The sequence below is a fragment of the Chiloscyllium plagiosum genome, chromosome 1 (assembly GCF_004010195.1).
Source record: "Chiloscyllium plagiosum isolate BGI_BamShark_2017 chromosome 1, ASM401019v2, whole genome shotgun sequence".
NCBI classification, from domain to species: Eukaryota; Metazoa; Chordata; class Chondrichthyes; order Orectolobiformes; family Hemiscylliidae; genus Chiloscyllium; species Chiloscyllium plagiosum.
The window spans coordinates 52,733,512-52,753,690 of NC_057710.1; the positions used below are offsets into that span (position 1 = coordinate 52,733,512).

The 20,179-nt window shown below is 40.3% G+C and overlaps 1 protein-coding gene across 2 annotated transcripts in view; it reads right to left on the bottom strand.

Moving 5' to 3' along the window:
- The window catches only part of setbp1 (SET binding protein 1), a 301,702-nt gene that overhangs the window by 82,260 nt on the left and 199,263 nt on the right, over window positions 1–20,179 (bottom strand). For both annotated transcript variants that reach the window (XM_043686469.1, XM_043686419.1), the window contains exon 2: window positions 4,712–8,261. In XM_043686469.1, the coding sequence (XP_043542404.1) occupies window positions 4,712–8,261 (3,550 nt within the window). The remainder of the gene's footprint in view (window positions 1–4,711; window positions 8,262–20,179) is intronic.

A 20,179-nucleotide genomic window follows, 5' to 3' on the forward strand; every position in this document is an offset into this window, starting at 1 on the left:
TAGCATGAAGTTGGCATTCTGCCTGTACCAGGAGTAATAGAAGTGGGTCAAACACACATGGTGATCCTACTCCTGTTTCTGGGGCTTATCATTATTCACAGCCATAATGTTTACATCCAGCATTTTTTGCTTTTCTCTTTATATAATCTCTCCTCACAAGTTAACCCATTGAGTCTGATAACATTTTGATCACTCTGCACTTTGTTAAATGCTTGTTTCTTTCTTAACCATTCATGGAATGTGGGCGTATCTTTTCCAATATGGTCATAAGAAATAGGAACAGGAGGAGGTTGTTAGACACCTTGAACCTGCTCCACCATTCAAAAGAATCATGGCTGGTCCAACATTCTTCACGTTTCCTTTCCTTGTATTCTTTGATTCACCCAACTAATCAAGAATCTATCTGTCTCAGCCCGAAATATTCACAAGGATTCTGCCCCCACAGCTCTCTGTGGTAAAGAAGCTCCAAAAACTCATATCCCTCTGAGAAGAAATGTCTCTTGATCTCAGTCTTAAATTGGTGCCCTTTATTCTGAGACTATGCCCTCTGGTCTCAGATGCTCCCATGAGGACAAACAACCTCTCAGCATTTACGCTGTTAAGTCCCTTAATAATCCTGTATGTTCCAGTGAGTACCTGTTTAGCCTTTGCTCATAAGACAATCCCTCCATACCAGAGATCATCCTAGTGAACTTTCTCTGAACTGCCTCCAAAGAACTAATTTCTTTCCTTCGATGAGTGTGCCAAAGTCACTCACAGTACACCAGGTGTGGTCTCATCAGCACTTTATAAAGTTTCGATAAGATTTCCCTACTCTTATTCTCCAATACCTTTGAAATAAGGGCTAACGTTCCATTGACCTTCCTGATTACCTGCTGCACCTTGTGCTAGCCTTCTGTGTTCCCCCAAGTCGATTTGTGTTGCAGCTTTCAGCAGTTTTTCTCCATGTAGATAATGCTCAAAGGTGCAGAGCCCAGAACTGTACACGGAATGTAGTTCAACTAAGGCTTTGCACAGCGCGAGCAAAACTTCTTGCCGTTTTTATTCTAGGCCTCTTGATGTAAAGGCTGACGCATTCCTTATGCATTTTTGATAGTTTTCTACCCAACCATACATTTTAATGAAATGTAGTATCATAGAGCTGCGCAGCAAGGAAACAGACCCCTCAGTCCAACTCGTCCATGCTGAACAGAAATCCTAAATTAATCTAGTCCCATTTAGCCCATATCCCTCTAATCCCTTTCTATTCATATACTCATTCAGATGCCTTTTAAATGCTTCCTCTGGCAGCTCATTTCATACGCACACCACCCTCTGTGTGGAAAAGGTTGCCCTCAGGTCCCTTTTAAATCTTTCCCCTATCACCTTAAATCTATGCCCTCTAGTTATGGACTCCCTCATCTCAGGGAAAAGGCCTTGTCTATTTATCCTATTCATGCCCCTCATGATTTTATAAATCTCTATAAGGTCAGTCTCTGATACTGCAGGGAAAATAACTTCAGCCCATTCAGCCTCATTTCATCTATCAATGTCTCTTTAGAATTCTAGGCTGCCATCCACATTGTGGACTATGCTACTCGATTGATGTCTTCAGTAAAATTAAATTACATTGTTCTCTATTATTTTATCCAACAAATTAATAAATATAATAAACAGTTAGGGCCCCTGGATCGACCCTCTCGAGACATCAGAGGTTATACTCAGGTACAAATCATTATCACTATGGCCTATCTTACCTACAAAACAGAGTAGATTGGCAGCATCAGTTCCTACTCACCAAAGGATCAAGAAATGGAGAGGGCAAAAATTTAAAGCAGTTGATCAAAAGAAGCAAAGGCAAGATAAAGAAAATCTTGTTCACCCAGTGAGTAGTTAAGGTCTGAAATTCACTGTCTTAGAATTTTGAGCATTGCAAATCAAGTTAGACTTTTATCTGCAAAAGTAAAATGTACAAGGTTACAGGGAGATGACACAAAAGTAGCACCAAGTGAATTGCTTATTGAAAGACCCAATCCAGCCACAATGGTCTGCAACAATCCTGTGATTCTGAGAGGATCAATCTCCTAAACTGGTCAATAATTTACCTGCAATTCTATGAGATTTACTTCTGGCTAAGAATCTCTTGTGGTATCTTATCCATGGAATCGTATCCATTGACTTCCGGTCCCATATTCAGAAACAATGCAGGCTTGGACAGTACTTTCTCTCTCTGTCTCTACAACTTTAGTTACTACCTCAAAGAAAAGCTCAATCAGTTTATTTAGAACCTTTACATATCAAAGTCAGTTCTCTCCAATCAGTTCAAATTTCTTTGAGTGTTCAGTCATTCTGTTCTTAATTATCAATTCCAATAATTACTCAACAGTAGATATTAAACTAACAGGTCGATGATTTCCTAGTTGCCCTCTTTTACCTGTCTTGAATAATGGATTTAATTTGCAATTTTCTAATCTAATCCTGAATCAAGAGGGCTTTAGATGATTAAGGACAAAGCAAGCACAATTTCTTTACCTACTTTCCTTCAACCCCCCCCCCCCAGTTTAAACCATCACGCCCTCAGGAGTAGACAGTCTTTTACCATATTATTAAGACTGCTTTCCTGCTTATTTCTAACATTACTGAGTTCCAGTCCTTGATTCATTGCTCACTCACTTGGAATGTCAAGTGTATTATCCTCATACTCCACTGTGAAGACTGATACAATGGAATTTATTTCACAAGTCTGCAGGTACAATGAAACAAATCATGTGGCTGGTAATTTTACAAAAAGAAGAAAAAAGATTTATGAAGGATTTAAAAAAAAAAATAAGGCTATGGAGCTCAAGTGCAGCTCAGAGTCAGCTATTGATTATAGTGAATGTTTGTTATTTAAACGTCTCTGGAAACTATTAAGTACAGGCAAATTCTGCATGGTTGGAATTGCTGCTGATAAAACAGTGATATGCCAATATTCTGTGTTTTGATGACACTTGCCCAGTCTACCTTGGCCTTTTGAAAATATTTATGAACGTCTCAGATAAATTATATCTCTGATTTATTACATATTGAGTGGGCATAGTATATTTCAAAAGTAGTTACTCAAAGGCCTGGGTTAATGATCTGATGACATGACTTCAAATCCCAATTACTTAAAAATAATTTAGAATAAAAATTTGCTATCAGTAATGGTAGTGGTGAAAGCATCAGATTGCTGTAAAAACCCATCTGGTTGAGTAATGTCTTTGAGAGAAGGAAGTCAGTCAGGCTTGTGTTTGTCTCCAGACCAACAATAATGCAACTGACTCTTAACTGCCCTCTGAAATAGCCTAACAAGTTGCTCAGTTGTCTCAATGGTATTAGAGATGGACAAAGAACACTGGTCATGCCAGTGATCCCTTCATTCATGTATTAACGTAAGAACATAAAAAATGGAAATATGTTATGAATTATGTTACCAGCCCTTCCCACCTATTCCTTCGTTCAGTCAGAACATGACTTACCTGACTCTAACCTTAATTTTCTTGCCTCTCTGCCATAGCACATAATTCCATTGTCAATCAAATATCAGTCTAATTCAGCCTTCAAGGTATTTAAAGCTTCAGCCTCCTCTACTCTTTGAGGAAGAGGATTCCAAACACTCATATCCTCCAGAAAGAAGAAATTATTCCTTAAATGGGCAATCTCTCATTTGTAAACTGTGTCTTCACTTCTAGATTCCTGAATAAGTGGAAATGTCCTTCTGACAGCCACCCTATCAACTCCCTTCAGAATCTGTTATGTTTCAATAATATCACCTCTCATTCTTTCAAATTCTACTGAGTACACATCCAACCTTCTTAACCTTTCCTCACAAGGCAAACTCCCTCATCTCAGGAATCAGCCTAGTGAACCTGTTCAGAACTGCTTCCGATGCGAGTATGTCCCTCTTTGAGTAAGATGACCAAAACTTTACACAGTACTCTAGATGTGGTCTCATCAATGTCCTGTGGAGCTGTAGGAAGACTTCCCTTATTATTATGCTCCATACATCTTGCAATAATTGACAATATTCCATTTGCCTTAATGCATGTATCTTCCTTTCTGTATCTGCAGTTTCCAATACATTTTCTCATTTATGTACATGTGATCCATCATAAATCAAAATTTCCCAACAAAGAATTCATCACAAATACCAGCCTCTCAATCATGACGCCCCAAGCTGCCATAACTAGTTTGAGATAGAGATAAACTGAAAACCCTTTGAGATGTTTGAAGGACAAGGGTAGTGAAGACTGTATTCTTTTGCCAAGTTAGGAATAGTGATACAATAAAATGTATCTATCACTTCGCAAGGTACTACATGTAGATAACTTACTGATAGGTACAGGTCCATCTTAATGTATTGCTTTGGTTCAACCATGTCTTTATAAGCTCAATATTTTCAATCTCTTTAATGAAATGCAATTCCTAATAATTGTGACTCACATTTTTGTGTACCGCATTGGCTGTCAAAATTAACTACAATGATAAGGGAGCAATTTTATTACAATTTCAGAATTCCACTTTAAAGAATAATTCGACTTGAACACTAGAGTCCTGATTAACATACGGAAATGAAGATAAAGTAACATAATTCTGAAACTCAGTTTGCTACCTGGCAGATCATATCACATACCTTAATGTCTGATCAAAATTATCTTAAAAAACTAATTGATCACTGATATATTTTAAAGATATTAAAATATATAACTACCTGGTGCTGCAGGGGTATTATATGGATTTTGCCCCCAGTCCTTCCTGTTAGTCCTTAGCACTGGTCCATTCTTCTCCCGATATGATCCAAAACCCTCAAAGTGCCTTTTTCTACTCCCACTTAATTCATTTTCCCGCTTCTCAGTCATACTACTTGCAGACTGCAAATCCCCATACAGGTCGATGGAGGTCTCCCGTCTTGTACGGGTCTCAGTACTTGTGAACCTTCTTACACAGGCATCAATTGACTCACTGACAGGATCATTTTTCTCTGTAGTCCTTGTCCATTGTGGCAAGTCAGAAAAGGCCAATTTCGATGAGGTTTCCATGTCAAAGATATTCTTTGATGACTTTTGCCCTGTTGGCTCAATATACTGCTGCCTCAGCTTCTCCTTGGGTTTTCCTTTGTCAGCACCCAATGTAATATCTTTGTCACAGCCATCTAGTTTCTGATGCACTAAAGTTTTAGCAAAATCAGATTTGCACCCAAAGAGCTCACCTAGGTCTTCTCGGGACCCAATGAGCCGGTCATCTCGATGCTTGTGTTTGTGCTTGTGTTTGCGCTTATGAATTCGGCTGCTGGGCATCCCAGGGCCACCACCTCTTTGTGACGTTAACGAAGGCTGTACGGTATTTAAATCCATCCCTATCGAAGGCTGCAAATGCATGGCGTGTTTTACCTTGTGTTTGGCAGTGGTTGGCATTTTTAAGTGGGAGCTGGCATGGTACTGGGGTGGAGGCATCGCTGGCCTCATGAAGGGGGTTGATGACCCAAGTGCATGAGACAAGTAAAAAGGAGCTGAATATTGCCCATAATACCCAAGGTTCATCATACCTGCAGCAATAGGCATTGATGTATAAGGCATGCCATAGGGTGCATAGTAACTCCCGCTGGGTAATGGGTACCCAAAACCCTGTAAGAAAGGCACCTTTGTCATAGTCTCTTGGGCTTTAGGAGGTCTACCACGCCTTTTCTTGGACTTAAGATCAGCTGTCCGGCGAAGATAATGTAACGGATCATAATGAATGTATGGCACAGGGTAGTAATGATCAAAATTGACCCGAAAAATACTAGGATAGGGGTTGTCAGCATAAAAAGAGTAGCTTCTGTGAGATATGCGGAATACCTGGAACTTTGCAATTAGTTCCTCCAGATCTGCTATGAACTGCAAGTCATCCCTATTCTGCATCTGCAGGCTTTTCCTCTTCCGTCTATGCTTCTGTTTCTTCATACTTTCATGAAGACGGTAATCATCTAAGAGCAGGTGTTTCTGTCTGTGACTGTGTTTTCCTTTTGCACCAGGACCCACAACTGCGCCTTCTGAGGGATCCAGTGTGCAAAAGTCAAAAGAGTATTTGCGGCGTGATTCTGTACTCTTCTCCGCTTGGTCAGAAGTGCTGTTATTGTCTGTCCCAATTCCACTATCGCTAGGTATTGTTTCCTCGCTGTGAGACTCACTGATAGGTGACAGTGTGATCTCCTTCAAAGAAGCTGCCTCAGATAAATGAGAAGGAGAGTTTGCCAGGAGCCGTGGTGGAGACAATTTCCAAGTGCTTGCATGCAAGCTTTTTGGGGTTTTAATAGGAAGTGCACTGATTGGCTGAAGGTTTGGCATTGCCTTTGACTCAGATAAGTTGGTCTCACTGCTGACAGGGCTAAGGTTTCCTGTAGGCCCCATGACCTGGCAAGGTGACGTTTGGGCAGTGGTTGGTGACACTGCTCCAGTCAGCTGTGAGCCGAAAGGCACAGTTGGATTTTCGGAATGGGCAGAAATTGGCTTCGAATACTTCTCAGCACCTTTGTTTCCGTTTTGCTGCAGCTGTACCATGGCTTTTGGTTTTCTTCCTCGTTTTTTGCCAATATAAATAGTCCCTCGCTTGCTAACATTGATCTGTTTCCCTAACTTGCTCTCAAGCACAGATGAGATTGTTGAAACAGTACTAGAGGACTGCACTTTCTTTTTCAGCACTGTGTTATTAGAACAGGACAGAATTTGATTTAAAATATTCTTCCGTTTCATGGTTTTCATTTTATTGATAGTTTTGATTGTTTTCTTATCCAGAACATTTATTTTCCCATCTTTTTTGGGAAATGATGTTTCTTTAGGCTCTAAGGTGACAGAATCCATTGGTATCAGTTTAGCAGGACTTTTTCTTTTCTTTTTCTTACTGCTGTTAGGTGAGTCACAACCGATGGGGCTAACTGGGCTGCTGGCAGCCCCTTCATGTATCGTCTCAACTGTAAGCAAAGGCTGCTTCTTTGGTCTTCCCCGTTTCTTCTTCATAGGAGTAATGACTGTCAAACTATCCGTGTTCGAATACAGTGGACTAGCAGGAGTTATGGGATAGGCAGAAGGAGGCTCTACGACTGTATTTTCTTGCTGTGCAACACTGTTTTCCTTCAGAAGACTTAAGGTTTTACATTTGGCAGAAATGGTGCTGTTTTTTGTCGAATGTTTCGAATGCTTCATTTCTGTGGAGCCCCTTCTGCTCTTGGTAGGATCTACAAAAACAGGTGATGCCAATATTGCTGTCGGTTTCCTAACCCGATTCCCACTGTTTGAGAGGTCAGCTAGTTCACTAGCTCTGCCCACCGCTAGACTGATTTGACCGAGTTCCTTCTGCATACTTCTACTTTGCTGCTTGATTACTTTGCTGCTGACATGACTCTGGCTATTGCTTCCAGTATCTCCAGCATTGGGAAAGTTGTTACTTACAGTATTTTTAACATTTGATTCAGCACACGCTGGTTCTGATTGTGCGTTTTTGTCCATGATTGCTTTTGATAGCCGTCCTTTTCTTGTTCTGGTGCCAGGAGACACTGCAGTCTGTGGTTTTATTGGGATTCTAATCATAACAGAACTTGAATCCTTGTCCTGACTACTCATTGTGTTGGGCCTGCTGGGAGATGCTCTCGATGGTAGTTCGGTGTTTGCACTGAGACCTGCTAAAATCTCCTTCCTGCCTTTTGCAGTTCCATGCAATTCTAACTGTGTTCCCTTTTGACCATTTTTGTCCCACCCAGCAGAATTATTCCCTATCTGGTTTCGAGGGCACTTGGTGTCTCTTTTGCAAGATTTTCCTGTTCCACTGCCACACAGCTGCTGGTCTGTGGGGTCTGAATACTCTTTGCATTTATCTGTTGATTTTGCTAGGTTAGCTGTCGATTCTGGGTGACCAATGGACTGGGACAATTTAGTCGTCACCAGGCGGTTAGCATTGACAATGGTTAGTCCAGCATTTCCATTTATAAACTGATTCCAGGTACAGCCAGGAATAGGCCTTTTCAATTGTGAACTTGGAAAGTCACAGAATTGATCTGAAATGGAATTTGTATTAGCAGTGCTTGCTATTTCCCTTCTGGCATCAACATCTGTTGCATTATTCTGGAAAGTAGGGGAGACCCCAGACGTTGCAGACCACTCAAGTTGGAGCTGATTAACTCTCTCCTGGTACTTTGGTTTCACACCGTCAGAACTGAAGTCATGATGTAATCTTGAGGGAATCTCAGGGAATCGCACTTCAGGTTGGCTATGAGACCTTGATGGACCCTGTCAAAAGAAAAAGCAAACCCTTTAGTAAAAGTGACCTTTTCCTATGATGAATTACAGAGAACAATAACATCAGGCCAAGAGAAAACACAATCTATATTAAGAGGCTCAGACATCAACAGAGACGATAAAACTAGAGCTTGAACAACTCCTAAATATCATCAACATTCAGAGCTGATTCAAACCTTGAATTCATCTTTTGATGCTGGTTATTACGTCCAAACATACCTTTATTTGTTTTAAAAAAATGACAGTATGATGAGATGTAGCACAGCAGGTTGACACAACAACCCAGTGTGTACACAGCGCGAGCTAATGCTGCCAGTTCCTCAAAGAGTAAGTTTACAAGCCCAGTCATCGCATTATAGAGAAGCTGCTAGTACTTAGAGGTCAGGACAAATGAAAAGGCTAGATCATTCTTAGTTACTCTTTCACATTTCCTAATGCATGATCACAAATTGGTTTTACTAACAGCCCGCTGGGAGGATGAGAATGGCAGACATTTGATCAGTCTTCATGGCTACATTTGGCTGACTCCAAAGAAAAAAATATACCAAGGAAAAATGGTATTTGATGGCGCCAAAAACATGTCCAAAATAATGTTGCACTTCCTGTTGTCAAAAAAGTCACAAGATTATCCAAAATATTACATGCTGTAGTAATGACATCAAATATTCTTGGTGCAAGATTAGCATTTAAAATATAAAAGTTGACATTGCTGGAGTGCACCCAGTTTAACTGCTGGTATGTGTAACTATTAACATACTACCTTTGCAAAATGGAGCAACACAGAGTGTAATAGTACCTTTGCAGAGAACTTATACTGCATCAGTTTATATTCCCTGTGTGGGGTCACTGGGGACTCGGGGGGCCAGATGAATCACAGAATCCCTTCTCACAGACTGAGCATCTGAATGGCCTCTCCCCCTGTGTGGGCTCATTGGAGTCTCAGTAGGTGGGATGAATCTACTGTCCAGTTTGTGTAGCCTTGAACTATTTACATGTGTAATTAATCTCAATCATGTCTTTGACATATACAATAAGACTAACTTTGGATTCCCCACACCGTAAGATGAAGTATCCAATCAAAATACATCATTTTATAGTATTCAAGTTATTTAAATTTGTTTAGGTGCAGTTTAAATAAAAATGAAAAAATATGTTATTGTCACTATGCACAGAATCTAAAAGATTGGTGCAAGAAGACAACGTATAAAAAATGAGGGATAGACTACCGCAATAACTACATGAAAATATGAGACTTCCTCTGAATAAAAAGAAAACACTGGTGGACACCTCTTGGGCAAAATGGCCTCCTCTACTGTTGGAAAGTCAGGGGTAACCCCACTTCTGGAAGTGGAAACCAAGAATGGAATTTCTGAACCTCAGGCAAGTAACTAGCTGAAGCGCTGGAATTTATCATTTTATGGATAAGGTCCTATTCACAACAGCTCACATCAATTAAATGGCCAGCAGCTCATTCTTTTCAGCAGTGTCCTTGGGGAACACTGGCCACTGCTGCTATCACAGCGGACTAGACAAGCCATTAAGAAGCAAGCCTGGGATCACAGTGAGTTTCTAGGCTCATTACAGCTTGTCAAATGGGCCCCGTCAAATGGACCCAACAAATGGGGGAGGGGTGGGCAGTTGGAGCTTGAGACATTGGTCCTGAGGGCAGCCGGTGAGATCTTTGGAGGAGGGGGAAGTTCCCCATTAGCTGCAGGGTGCCACAATAGGAGGCCATAAGACCACAAGATATAGGAACAGAATTATGCCATTCGGCCCTTCGGGTCTACTCTGTCACTCAATCATGGCTGATATGTTTCTCAACTCCATTCTCCTGACTTCTCCCCATTACCCATGATCCCTTATCAATCAAGAACCTGTCTATCTCTTTCATAAATGAATTGGCCTCAACAGCCCTCTGCAGCAATGAGCCCCACAGATTCACCACCCTTTGAAGAAATTCCTCCTTATCTCAGTTCTAAAGGATTGTCCCTTCACTCTGAGGCTGTGCCCTTGACTCCTAGTCTCTAGTCGAGAAAACATTTTCTCCATGTCCACTCTATACAGGCCTCTCAATATTCTATAAATTTCAATCAGATCCCCCCTCATCCTTCTGAACTCCAAGTAAAAGCCCAGAGTCCTCAACTGCTCTTCATATGATAAACCCTTTATCCCTAGGATCATTCTTGTAAACCTTCTCTGACCCCCCTCCAACGCCAGCACATCGTTCCTTAGATGCAAGTTCAAAACTGCTAATAATATTCCGAAGGTGATCTGACCAGAACCTTATACAGCCTCAGCTCTTGCATTCTAGCCCTGAACCTGCATGTTAACTTTAAGAGAATCCCGAACGAGGACTCTCGACTTCCTTTGTGCTTCAAATTTCCCAGTCTTTCCGCATTTAGAAAATAGTATACAATTCTGTACTTACCAAAGTGCAAAGCCTCATACTTTTCCACACGGTATCCCATCCATTTGTTTTCCCACTCTCCTAACCTCCCAAATTCTCCTGCAGTCTCCCCAATTTCTCAACACTACCTGCCCCTCTATCTATCTTTGTATTATCTATTGACTTTGCAACAACATCCTCAGTCTTTTGTTCAGATCATGAATGTATAACACTTACCCCTGCGGATCCCTTTATCCCCACTCTCTGTCTTCAGACTGAAGTATGCCTCAATTTAGGAACAAAATCAAGGCATCATCAGCAATTTGACACAAAATATGCCCAAACTTGGGCCCATTTTGAAAGCTGTTTCCTTCTCCTCTTCATTCTCTGAACTAGCACAGTGTTTTCACATGTAAATTTTTAAAACAAAAGTACTTTATAATTATTCTTTTATATATTTAAGAGTGGTAGCATCAATTCACTGCCTGTAAATAACCTGACTTTAACATTAGAGCTGGAAATGTGTTGCTGGAAAAGCGCAGCAGGTCAGGCAGCATCCAGGGAACAGGAGAATCGACGTTTCGGGCATAAGCCCTTCTTCAGGAATCCTGAAGAAGGGCTTATGCCCGAAACGTCGATTCTCCTGTTCCCTGGATGCTGCCTGACCTGCTGCACTTTTCCAGCAACACATTTCCAGCTCTGATCTCCAGCATCTGCAGAACTCACTTTCTCCTCAATGACTTTAACATTAGGATCACAGGATCTAATGGGATTTATGGAGTCGGTGGAGGGGTAAGGAAATATCACTCCCCTCACCACCAACTGAAGGATAGTCATTACCACACACACCAGCCTTTGAAAGGCCTGTCCCAGAGAACGGTGTACAGAACAAACAGGTTCCGATGTGACTTCAGCCTCTCAATTAACAGGATGTCCCACCCTCGACAGCGGATAGCCAATCCTATTGGCTGGCAGCTCTAGCATTCCCAGCAGTACCAGGGTTCAGTAGTGGGGTACTGCTGTTGGGACCACAATGAGGTGAAGGAAGAAGAGGATATGGTCACTGTAGCAAAGCAAGTCTGCAGTTTTCAGGTATGGAGAGATGAGAGAACATGGGAGGAGAAGAAGGGAATGGGGAATAGGGATTTGTGGGATGGGTGAGGAATAAAAGGGATTAACATTTTTCAGGGGCAGGATGGAAAGACCCCTGATATATGCAGAACATCTACCTTCTTGGATTTATTTGCCCTGCTTTCTTTCTTCCTTTTCAAAGAAGCCCTTTCAAAAATAGCCTTTGCAGTGCGGCCTGCCTGCTGCTGTCTTCCTTTAATGGACATAAAGAAGAATTGAGGCCCATAAAAAAGGCAGTAAAGGTGTGGGACAGGCCCATGAACTGAGACCGTGTGCCTTGCTCAACCCCAAATTAAAGCTAACACACTGGGAGTCGAGCTCCAAACAGACTTTACATGTTTCCCCCATCTCCAGCGAAAACATACCTGGCAGGGGATGTAAAATTCAACCCAAAATTACTAAAAGCCACTTTTAAAATAATTTACAAAACTATTTTCTAGTTAAATTGAGGAAGTCAGTTCCTTTTTAAATATTTTGCAAATTGATTCAGGCCATGCATATTTAATTTGGAGCCTCCCTGAAAGCCAACCAATGAGCTTCATTGGCAGATATTCACCCTTTGGAGGGTGCGACCAGTTTTGTCGGTGCACCCTGCTCCCAAACCAATGTTTCCAGAGCCAGCACAAATTGTCTTAAAAGTAGAATTGCATTAATTGCAATTTGTGCTTAACATGTCATGATCTTTGTAGCACTTATGACAACATCATGTGAATCGTACAGGAAAGAAAAAAGAGCAATTAAGTGAAAGCTTCAGGCACTCATGCCATAACATTTGCCAAACTCTGTAATTCTGAGCATTTCACTTCTAGAACTATCCAACAAGTGGAATTCAGTTTGGCAAAATATGATTTTCAACTATTAAACAGAATTCCAAGCCAGTAGCATTATTCCCTTGAGACACACATACCACAAAACATGGAACCCCATTGATACCTGCCACAATGCCAACTGCCTGTTTAACACCACCAACAGTCAGAATTAAATTAATGATACTTTATCTCTTAATTTATCTTCTTTCCTTAAGTTACTGGCTCCTACAGGTGAACAATTCCACTGATGCTATCTGCACTCAACCACTTTCTTGAGGTCTGCTGTTCCTCTCATTATGGTAAACTATAAAACTTTTCAACTCCAGATCATGTCTAACTTGGACCCTATCCAATTCATACCAAGTATCCATCCTTTTCTGCAAAGATCACTAGACTGCGACCAGGTTCTCATGCTTGTTGTGTTTCTCTGAGCCCAGGGGTGATAGAGCTAAGTATAGATCAGCTGATACAGCCGAGACAGGGAACAAATGTAAGGACATGCATTGCTCTGAACATCTTTGTACCACATCAGGAAATCATTTTACCCACAAGATCATCAAGGGATCTGTGGCTTATATTTTACACAGAACAAGCTGTGCGTTGGAAACCAGAGAAAGATGAAAACAGAGTTACTTGGTGCCTATGAATCATACGCAGTTATAACCAAATTCCAGTATCAAATAAATGGATTATATTTGATTCCAATCAAACTCGAGTTTTATTTTTACTTGTATACTTTGAGAATCAGCCACACTTCCATCTGAGCAGTTTATTTCTCAAGCAAAATCCTTATTAAGAGCCCACGTGAATTGAGATAAGCTGCTGGTTAGCGTGCCTATAATTGCTTCCTGCTGTGATTCTCAAACATCTGAACCATGGCTCTATTCATTTGCATATATTAATAAATTTAAAACTTAAAACAACATACACTGTTGATTGTTCTTCTAGGTTAATTACAACATGCTCTCCATGTGGAGCCATATTGAATGCAGTCAGATGTTCAGGGCCATCCATCAGCGATTTTGTTTTTTAAAAATTAATAACATTAGTGACTGTGTCCTGATCTGCAGCAAGACACCTATCTCCTGGGAGCTAGCCCTCTTTAACACCCTTCTAAAAAAAATGATAAAAAAAATGTTGTATGTGAAAATCACTTCTTAATCAAAAATACCACACACACAATGATTTTCAAATATTTTGCTCATGACTGATTACCACTGGAAACCTATCTTGCTCTTTCCAGATACTGTTGGAGCCTTTGGGTATGTATAGGATTTCTGTTGCACTATAGATCTCCATCAGCCTCTTCACTATTCAAAATATTTGATATTTGTTCTGATCTCAAACTTTAGATTTCAAGTTATTTTCTTGAAAAAAAATGTTTATTATATTGAAAGTTGCAAGAATTGATTTTAAAAACATGTTATTTTCAAAACGGTATTAAAATAATCAACATTTGGTTGCTGAAGTTGTAACAGCTACTTACAGGATTGTTGACAGCCTGCAGAATGCTGGATTAAATCTTTTAGCTGACAAATATCAAAGTCTGACTGTCATAAAGATAGGTAATTGTCTGTAAAGTTAGCCAAACTGCAGAGTGAAATGCACTTCACTGTCTGATTTTTCACAGCCGTGACTATTTATAGCACGGTTTCTTCCTGAAGGGATCATTTCAAGGCCTCTCAAACCCACAGATATGGTTGCAGATATCACAAGTTAATTTGGAAACACCCCTGCAATGGTGGCATGGCCTGAACTAAGTGCAATGAGGGAGATGGGGGTCTGGGTGGAGAAAGACAGTGGGGCAGAAACCAGGTGATCAGGCTTAAGCCACTCACCTTGTCCTTGTCTTCAGAAAGTAAACACAGAACAAAAAACAGTGGCTGTTCCTGCAAATCAGTGGAGCTCTTAATCTAGCAAAATCGCAGAGAAACTGAGAAAAGAAGATTTATTACAAATGCAGCCAGTCATCTTCCAGCGGTCTCATTATTTCTGAATACGACAAGCTGCTGCCGCACTCTGGCTTTCCTACTCCTCCCCCACCCACCCCTTAACTCTCACACTTAGCATGCAGTACATGTCAGAAAAGCTGTAATCGGGCCAATAAAAATGCCTGCATGTTCACAGGGGTCACAGTGATGCAGTTGTTTGGTTGTACAGTCTATCTGCTGTAGTTGAGTTTACTGAATTATACCAGCTCTGCTATGGTTCTCCAAAACACACAGCAAAAAAATGATTACAAATGACATCTGAAGCCTTAATGTTAACCTTTTGTCCTGCTACAAGACTCATTTGGACACAACTATCAAGTTAATTAGTAGACAAGGCAGCTGCTTTATTTAAACTGCAGAATAGATCAGCATTTCTCACACCTCAATTTAATGTGGCACAATTAAAGGTTTTGTTTTATACAACAAGATGCTCATACTGTTTTTATTTCAAAAATGCAGCTTTCATACCCAAATAAAACAAAATTAATCAAACTGCTGTAACAAAAACATGTGAAAGTGTTCTTATTTATGCACAAAGGAAGCTGTTTACAAAGACTAGCAAGAACTTCAATGGGCAGGAAGTGGCTGCAGCTTTCTGTTGTACCCATAAATACTGTTGATTCACCATCACTCCAAACACAATCTGAATTTGTACGCAATTTCAGGTCCCTCATTCCATAGTACAAGATAATAGGGATTGTTTGTTCACGGATGTAGTATCAGAAAAACTGCTTGACTGCTCACACCTGCACTGGTACCCAGGGCTCTCCAAATTGTCAATGACTGACCCCCTTGTGACTGTAAGGTAAAAATGCCATTCTCAGATTGGTTCCTTAAGTTGGTTAACATCTAGTACGAATTAATGTCACAATTATGTACTGTTTACAACAGTTTCAAAACCACTAGTGGCCAATTAAAAGCAGAGCTAAACCACTAAACAATATGATTTGATCCACTTTCTCATTAGGAAAACAGAAAACACTAAACACATTTGAGCTGAATTTTCATGCTTGAAGTGGGAATCAGGAGATAGGATTAATCCTGCATCTCATTCCCATCTCCATTTTGACTCGACTGGAGCATGGGATTTTCTGGAGTCAGGATCAAGGTAGCCCAGGTCTCCATTCCCAAACAAATCTCAGTCCAGTGCTTCTGATGTAATACACATACACACATGCACATACAGTTCAAATGTCTGATCATTTTAACATCACCCCCAGCCAATCCCCACAACCTCCACACCCATTATCCACTTTATGAACAAAACCCAGAACCATGTTACAAGAGTTCGGTCATGGAGTCATAGGGTCATAGAGATGTACAGCATAGAAACAGACCCTTCGGTTCAACCCATCCATGCCGACCAGATATCCCAACCCAATCTAGTCCCACCTGCCAGCACCCGGCCCATATCCCTCCAAACCCTTCCTATTCATATACCCATCCGGATGCTTCTTAAATTTTGCAATTGTACCAGTTCCTCTGGCAGCTTATTCCATACACATACCACCCTCTGCGTGAGTGTTGCTGAATAACTGATAAACCAACATTGCCCTCAAAACCTGCTTCCCTCCTCACTCCACCGCCCCTGCAAGTCCAAGTAAACTTTATAAAGCAGCTGTGTAAACAAAATCAAGCATATGTAATATCATTAGGCAGTAATTTTGTATCCTAGAGCCCATGAAACTCTCCAAGTAAAATAAGAGACTCCTTAAGAGGCCCTTTTGTGGTGCAGTGCTTCTACCACTGGACCCGGATTCAATCCCAACTGTTCCAGAGGCGTATAACAACAACTCTGAGCTGGGTGATTAGAAAAATAGATTAAATGAAAAAAAGAGACTCTTCAAACTAGCTGTGCAAACAAAGCTCATGTAGCCAAGAGCCCACAAAACTCTCCAAGAAAGCAACAGACTTCAGAACTGTTATCTCAACAGATGTCTTAACTGAATACAGAAAACAGTCGGAAAAGAAAAAGCATTGACAAATAATTATCATACTAGGCTAACCTTTCAGTATTAAATTTAAAATTTTTATACCTTTTTTTCCATTTGACATTTTTAACCTCATCTAATGACTTTTCAACATTTACAATGTTACTCTTTCACTTGTCACCTTATCAATTGGCTCAAGCAATAACCTGATAAGTAAATTGTTTAATGGGTAGCTGCATCTTCCAATCACAATTTGGTCATGAGTCACTTTAATGAGCACAGATTTAACTCATGTTTTAACACTTCAATATGAACAATATAGAAGGCAAATTATTTCTTCTGCCTTTTAAATTGTGCCCATTTCAAATCCATGGTTCACATTTCCATGCTGCTTGTATAAAACTTAATAGCTGCTAAAGTCCAGCCATCTCTATGGAAGTGAAGAAACATACTGGATCTTGAACTGTCAACAACAGAATGCTGACCTGTGCCTCCTTAACAGGAATAGGCAGATTCCAGGGCCTTCTCGCATTTGCACCCTCAGGAAAATAGCTAAGAATGAGAGGTCTGGGTGAGTTGCTCACCAAGTATTTCTTTTGCGAGCATGCCTCAGTTTGGTCATGATTGGGACAATGAAAATCTGGCCACAAGCATAAGCCCAATACAGTTGTCAAACTGTTGCCTCTGACATTTGTGTTTGTGACACGTCTTTGAAAAATGGACATAAGGAAAAAGCTTTTTAAGGTTTAACTTCCCAACTGCAAAAAATGAAAATCAATCTGAATGGAAAACAGGTTGTAATCTTCTAGTCTATATTTTAAAGTCTTGCTTAATTCCAATAAAATCTTAAGAGTAGTGAAACAGAAATGGCAAAGATGTGCATTAACATTTCAGCCACAACAGGCTAAGGTAGGGCGAGATAGCCAATGTTTCAGATGTGAAATAAATAATGTTTTGACTACAGGATGTTGACTTAAGATCCCTGTGCAAGGTTAAACAACATTTTTGCTTGTTTGATCCAGTTCTAGAGAATGGGGAGTGAGAGGAGTGGATTTAGTATTAAAAAGACATGTGTTATAGTTAGTACCAAAAACAATAACTTTAGTCTTCCATTTAGTGATTTACAAAAAGTTATAACCCATCATGGACTTGATTTCAGGCAGGAATCGGAGTACACAAAATGCAGTCAAGAAGCAATGATGCTATCTGGAACATCCCCAACCATATGTGTAATAATGTGGAGGGCAACAGGAAGACAAAAAAAAGAGAAGGACATGAGTAAAGCGATCCTGGCACTACACAATGCAGGGCAATCAGAATCCAATGCAGGAGTTGGAATAGCTGCAACAACATGAATGGATTCACACACAAGTAATTCAAAGGAATCTGATAACAGAGAAGACCCTTAGAACAGGATGATATTACAACCGCAGAGAATGTTGTGAAAAGGTCAAGGAGGAACAGTCAGACAGGGAAAAGTTAGAAATATAAACGAGGGTTTTCAAGAACAGAAACAATTCATTCTTTTTTCTATAAAATGTATTAATCTAACCAAGATTCAGTGCTGAGCATCATGTTACCAACAGCACTTCCTTATTTCTTGTTTGGAGTTATGGCTCACTGACAACCAACCTAGCAGTTCAATAGCATGCCCAGAAGATTGAGTTATTATTTAGTAACCCAATATTGAACTCTATTAGAGTTAATACAGATGTTAAAGACAACTTTATTAAGGTCAATTGAACAATGTGCAGGTAAGAGATACAGGGGTGGATATTCCAAGAAGTGGCAATCACACACAAATTGCCACTCTTTTTCTTTTTTATGTACCAAAAGAGCTCCACATTTCTGATGAGATTCCTATTAGGAGCCTTTCAGAAATACTAACTTGTACTTTCATTCTGACAGGTTTCTCATAGTGCAGAGTGAAAGCCAACTGGCTGCTCTATACTGTGATGTAAAGGTTCCACATCACATGAAGCCACTTTGACAGCTCCTAAGAATGCGTAAGTACATAAGGTAAGTGTGATGTTGGTTTCCAGGTGGTGATGATGTTAGGTGGGGAGGATGCCAGGTAGATTGGGTGACAGTTGAATGGCAGGAAGGGTGCCAGTTTGATAGAGTGCCAGGTGTGGAGTGTGTCAAGGTGCAAGATGGTAACCAGGAATATTGCTAAAGGAAATGCATTTGATGTGGTGCATATGGACTTTAGCAAGGCTTTTGATAAGGTCCTTCATGGCAGACTGCTCAAAAAGTAAAAGCCATGGAATCCAAATGCAAAATGGCACGCTGGATCCAAAATCAACTAGGAGGCAGGAAGAAGAGTGTATTGGTAGCAGGATAGTTCAGTGACTGGATTTCTGTTTCTTTAGAGTTCCATTCTGTCACTTGCTATTTTAATACATTAATGATTTAGACTTGTATGTAAGAGGTATGATCAAGTAACACACAGATAATATGAAAACTGGCAGGGTTATACATAACAAGGAGGATAGACATAAATTGCAAGAGGCTATTAATGAACTGGTCAGGAGGGCAGAGCACCAGAAAACTTAATTCAAATCTAAAAAGTGTAAGGTAATGCACTTGGGGAGAGTTAACAAGGCAAGAATTTACACAATGAATGTAGGACCCTGTTATTTACTGTATCCATTATTAACCCTTGATTGCATTCTGTTTATTCTCCCCGAGCAGTCAAAACTAACAAAAGTGTCTGTCTCAATAACAACTGAGAGAATCTTAACAACAGAATTAAGTTCAAATAACTTAAAGCTGATTAACTTCCCTGTGTTGAAACAAATCTGTGATCATGCTGTGATTAAGCAAGTTGTTTCGGATTTATTGAATACAATTCTGCTGCAGTTGGTGAAGTATGAAAGTAGACACTAATACTCTCTTTAATAATAGGTTTATTTACAGAATGCAGAATTGCTTTTGTCAGCTTCCTGCCTAGTACCCAATGTCCCAATAATCTTTGTTTTCTTTCAAGTAAAAATATCAAATTGAACCAAATTAAAGCAAATTAATGAGTGACAGTCCCTTGAAGTGGCATTGTGATACACCTATTGAGTTTAAATGTTTAAGTAAAACTTAAATTTGGGCTGATATGTCATGGTGGACAGAGATAATGCACTCAAGACCCAATGGTGCTCACCAGCGATGGTGATGTTACAATGGACACTGTATTGTTCCTCTCATGGACACCTGGCGGACACGTAGCCACATAAGAGAGTGATTAGCTGGGTTTAAGAATCTCCTTCACAACAAGGCCCAGGAGCTGCCAACATGCCCAACATCCTCTGCACCGGCTGTCCAAAGATCAAACATTTAAGCCTGAAGTGCAATAAAACCCAAGGAGCAAATAGCTCAAAAAATAAAACAGGAAGTCCTTTTTAAGTATGTGAAGTATTTAATTAAATAAACCCACCACCTCTGTACCTTATAACTAGTCAAGGTAAATGACCATAGTCTTACCAGATGTAGGGTTGCTCTCTCATAAGATAGACATAACTGGTGGTGGTTTAACCTGAGGGTCACCATGTCTCAGGTGAGGGGAGAGGTTGGGAAGGAACATCCTTCACAGTAACCTCAGCTGCTGCTGGAATTGAACCCACACTATAGGCATAATTTTGCATTGCAAACCAACTGAGCTAACCACCCT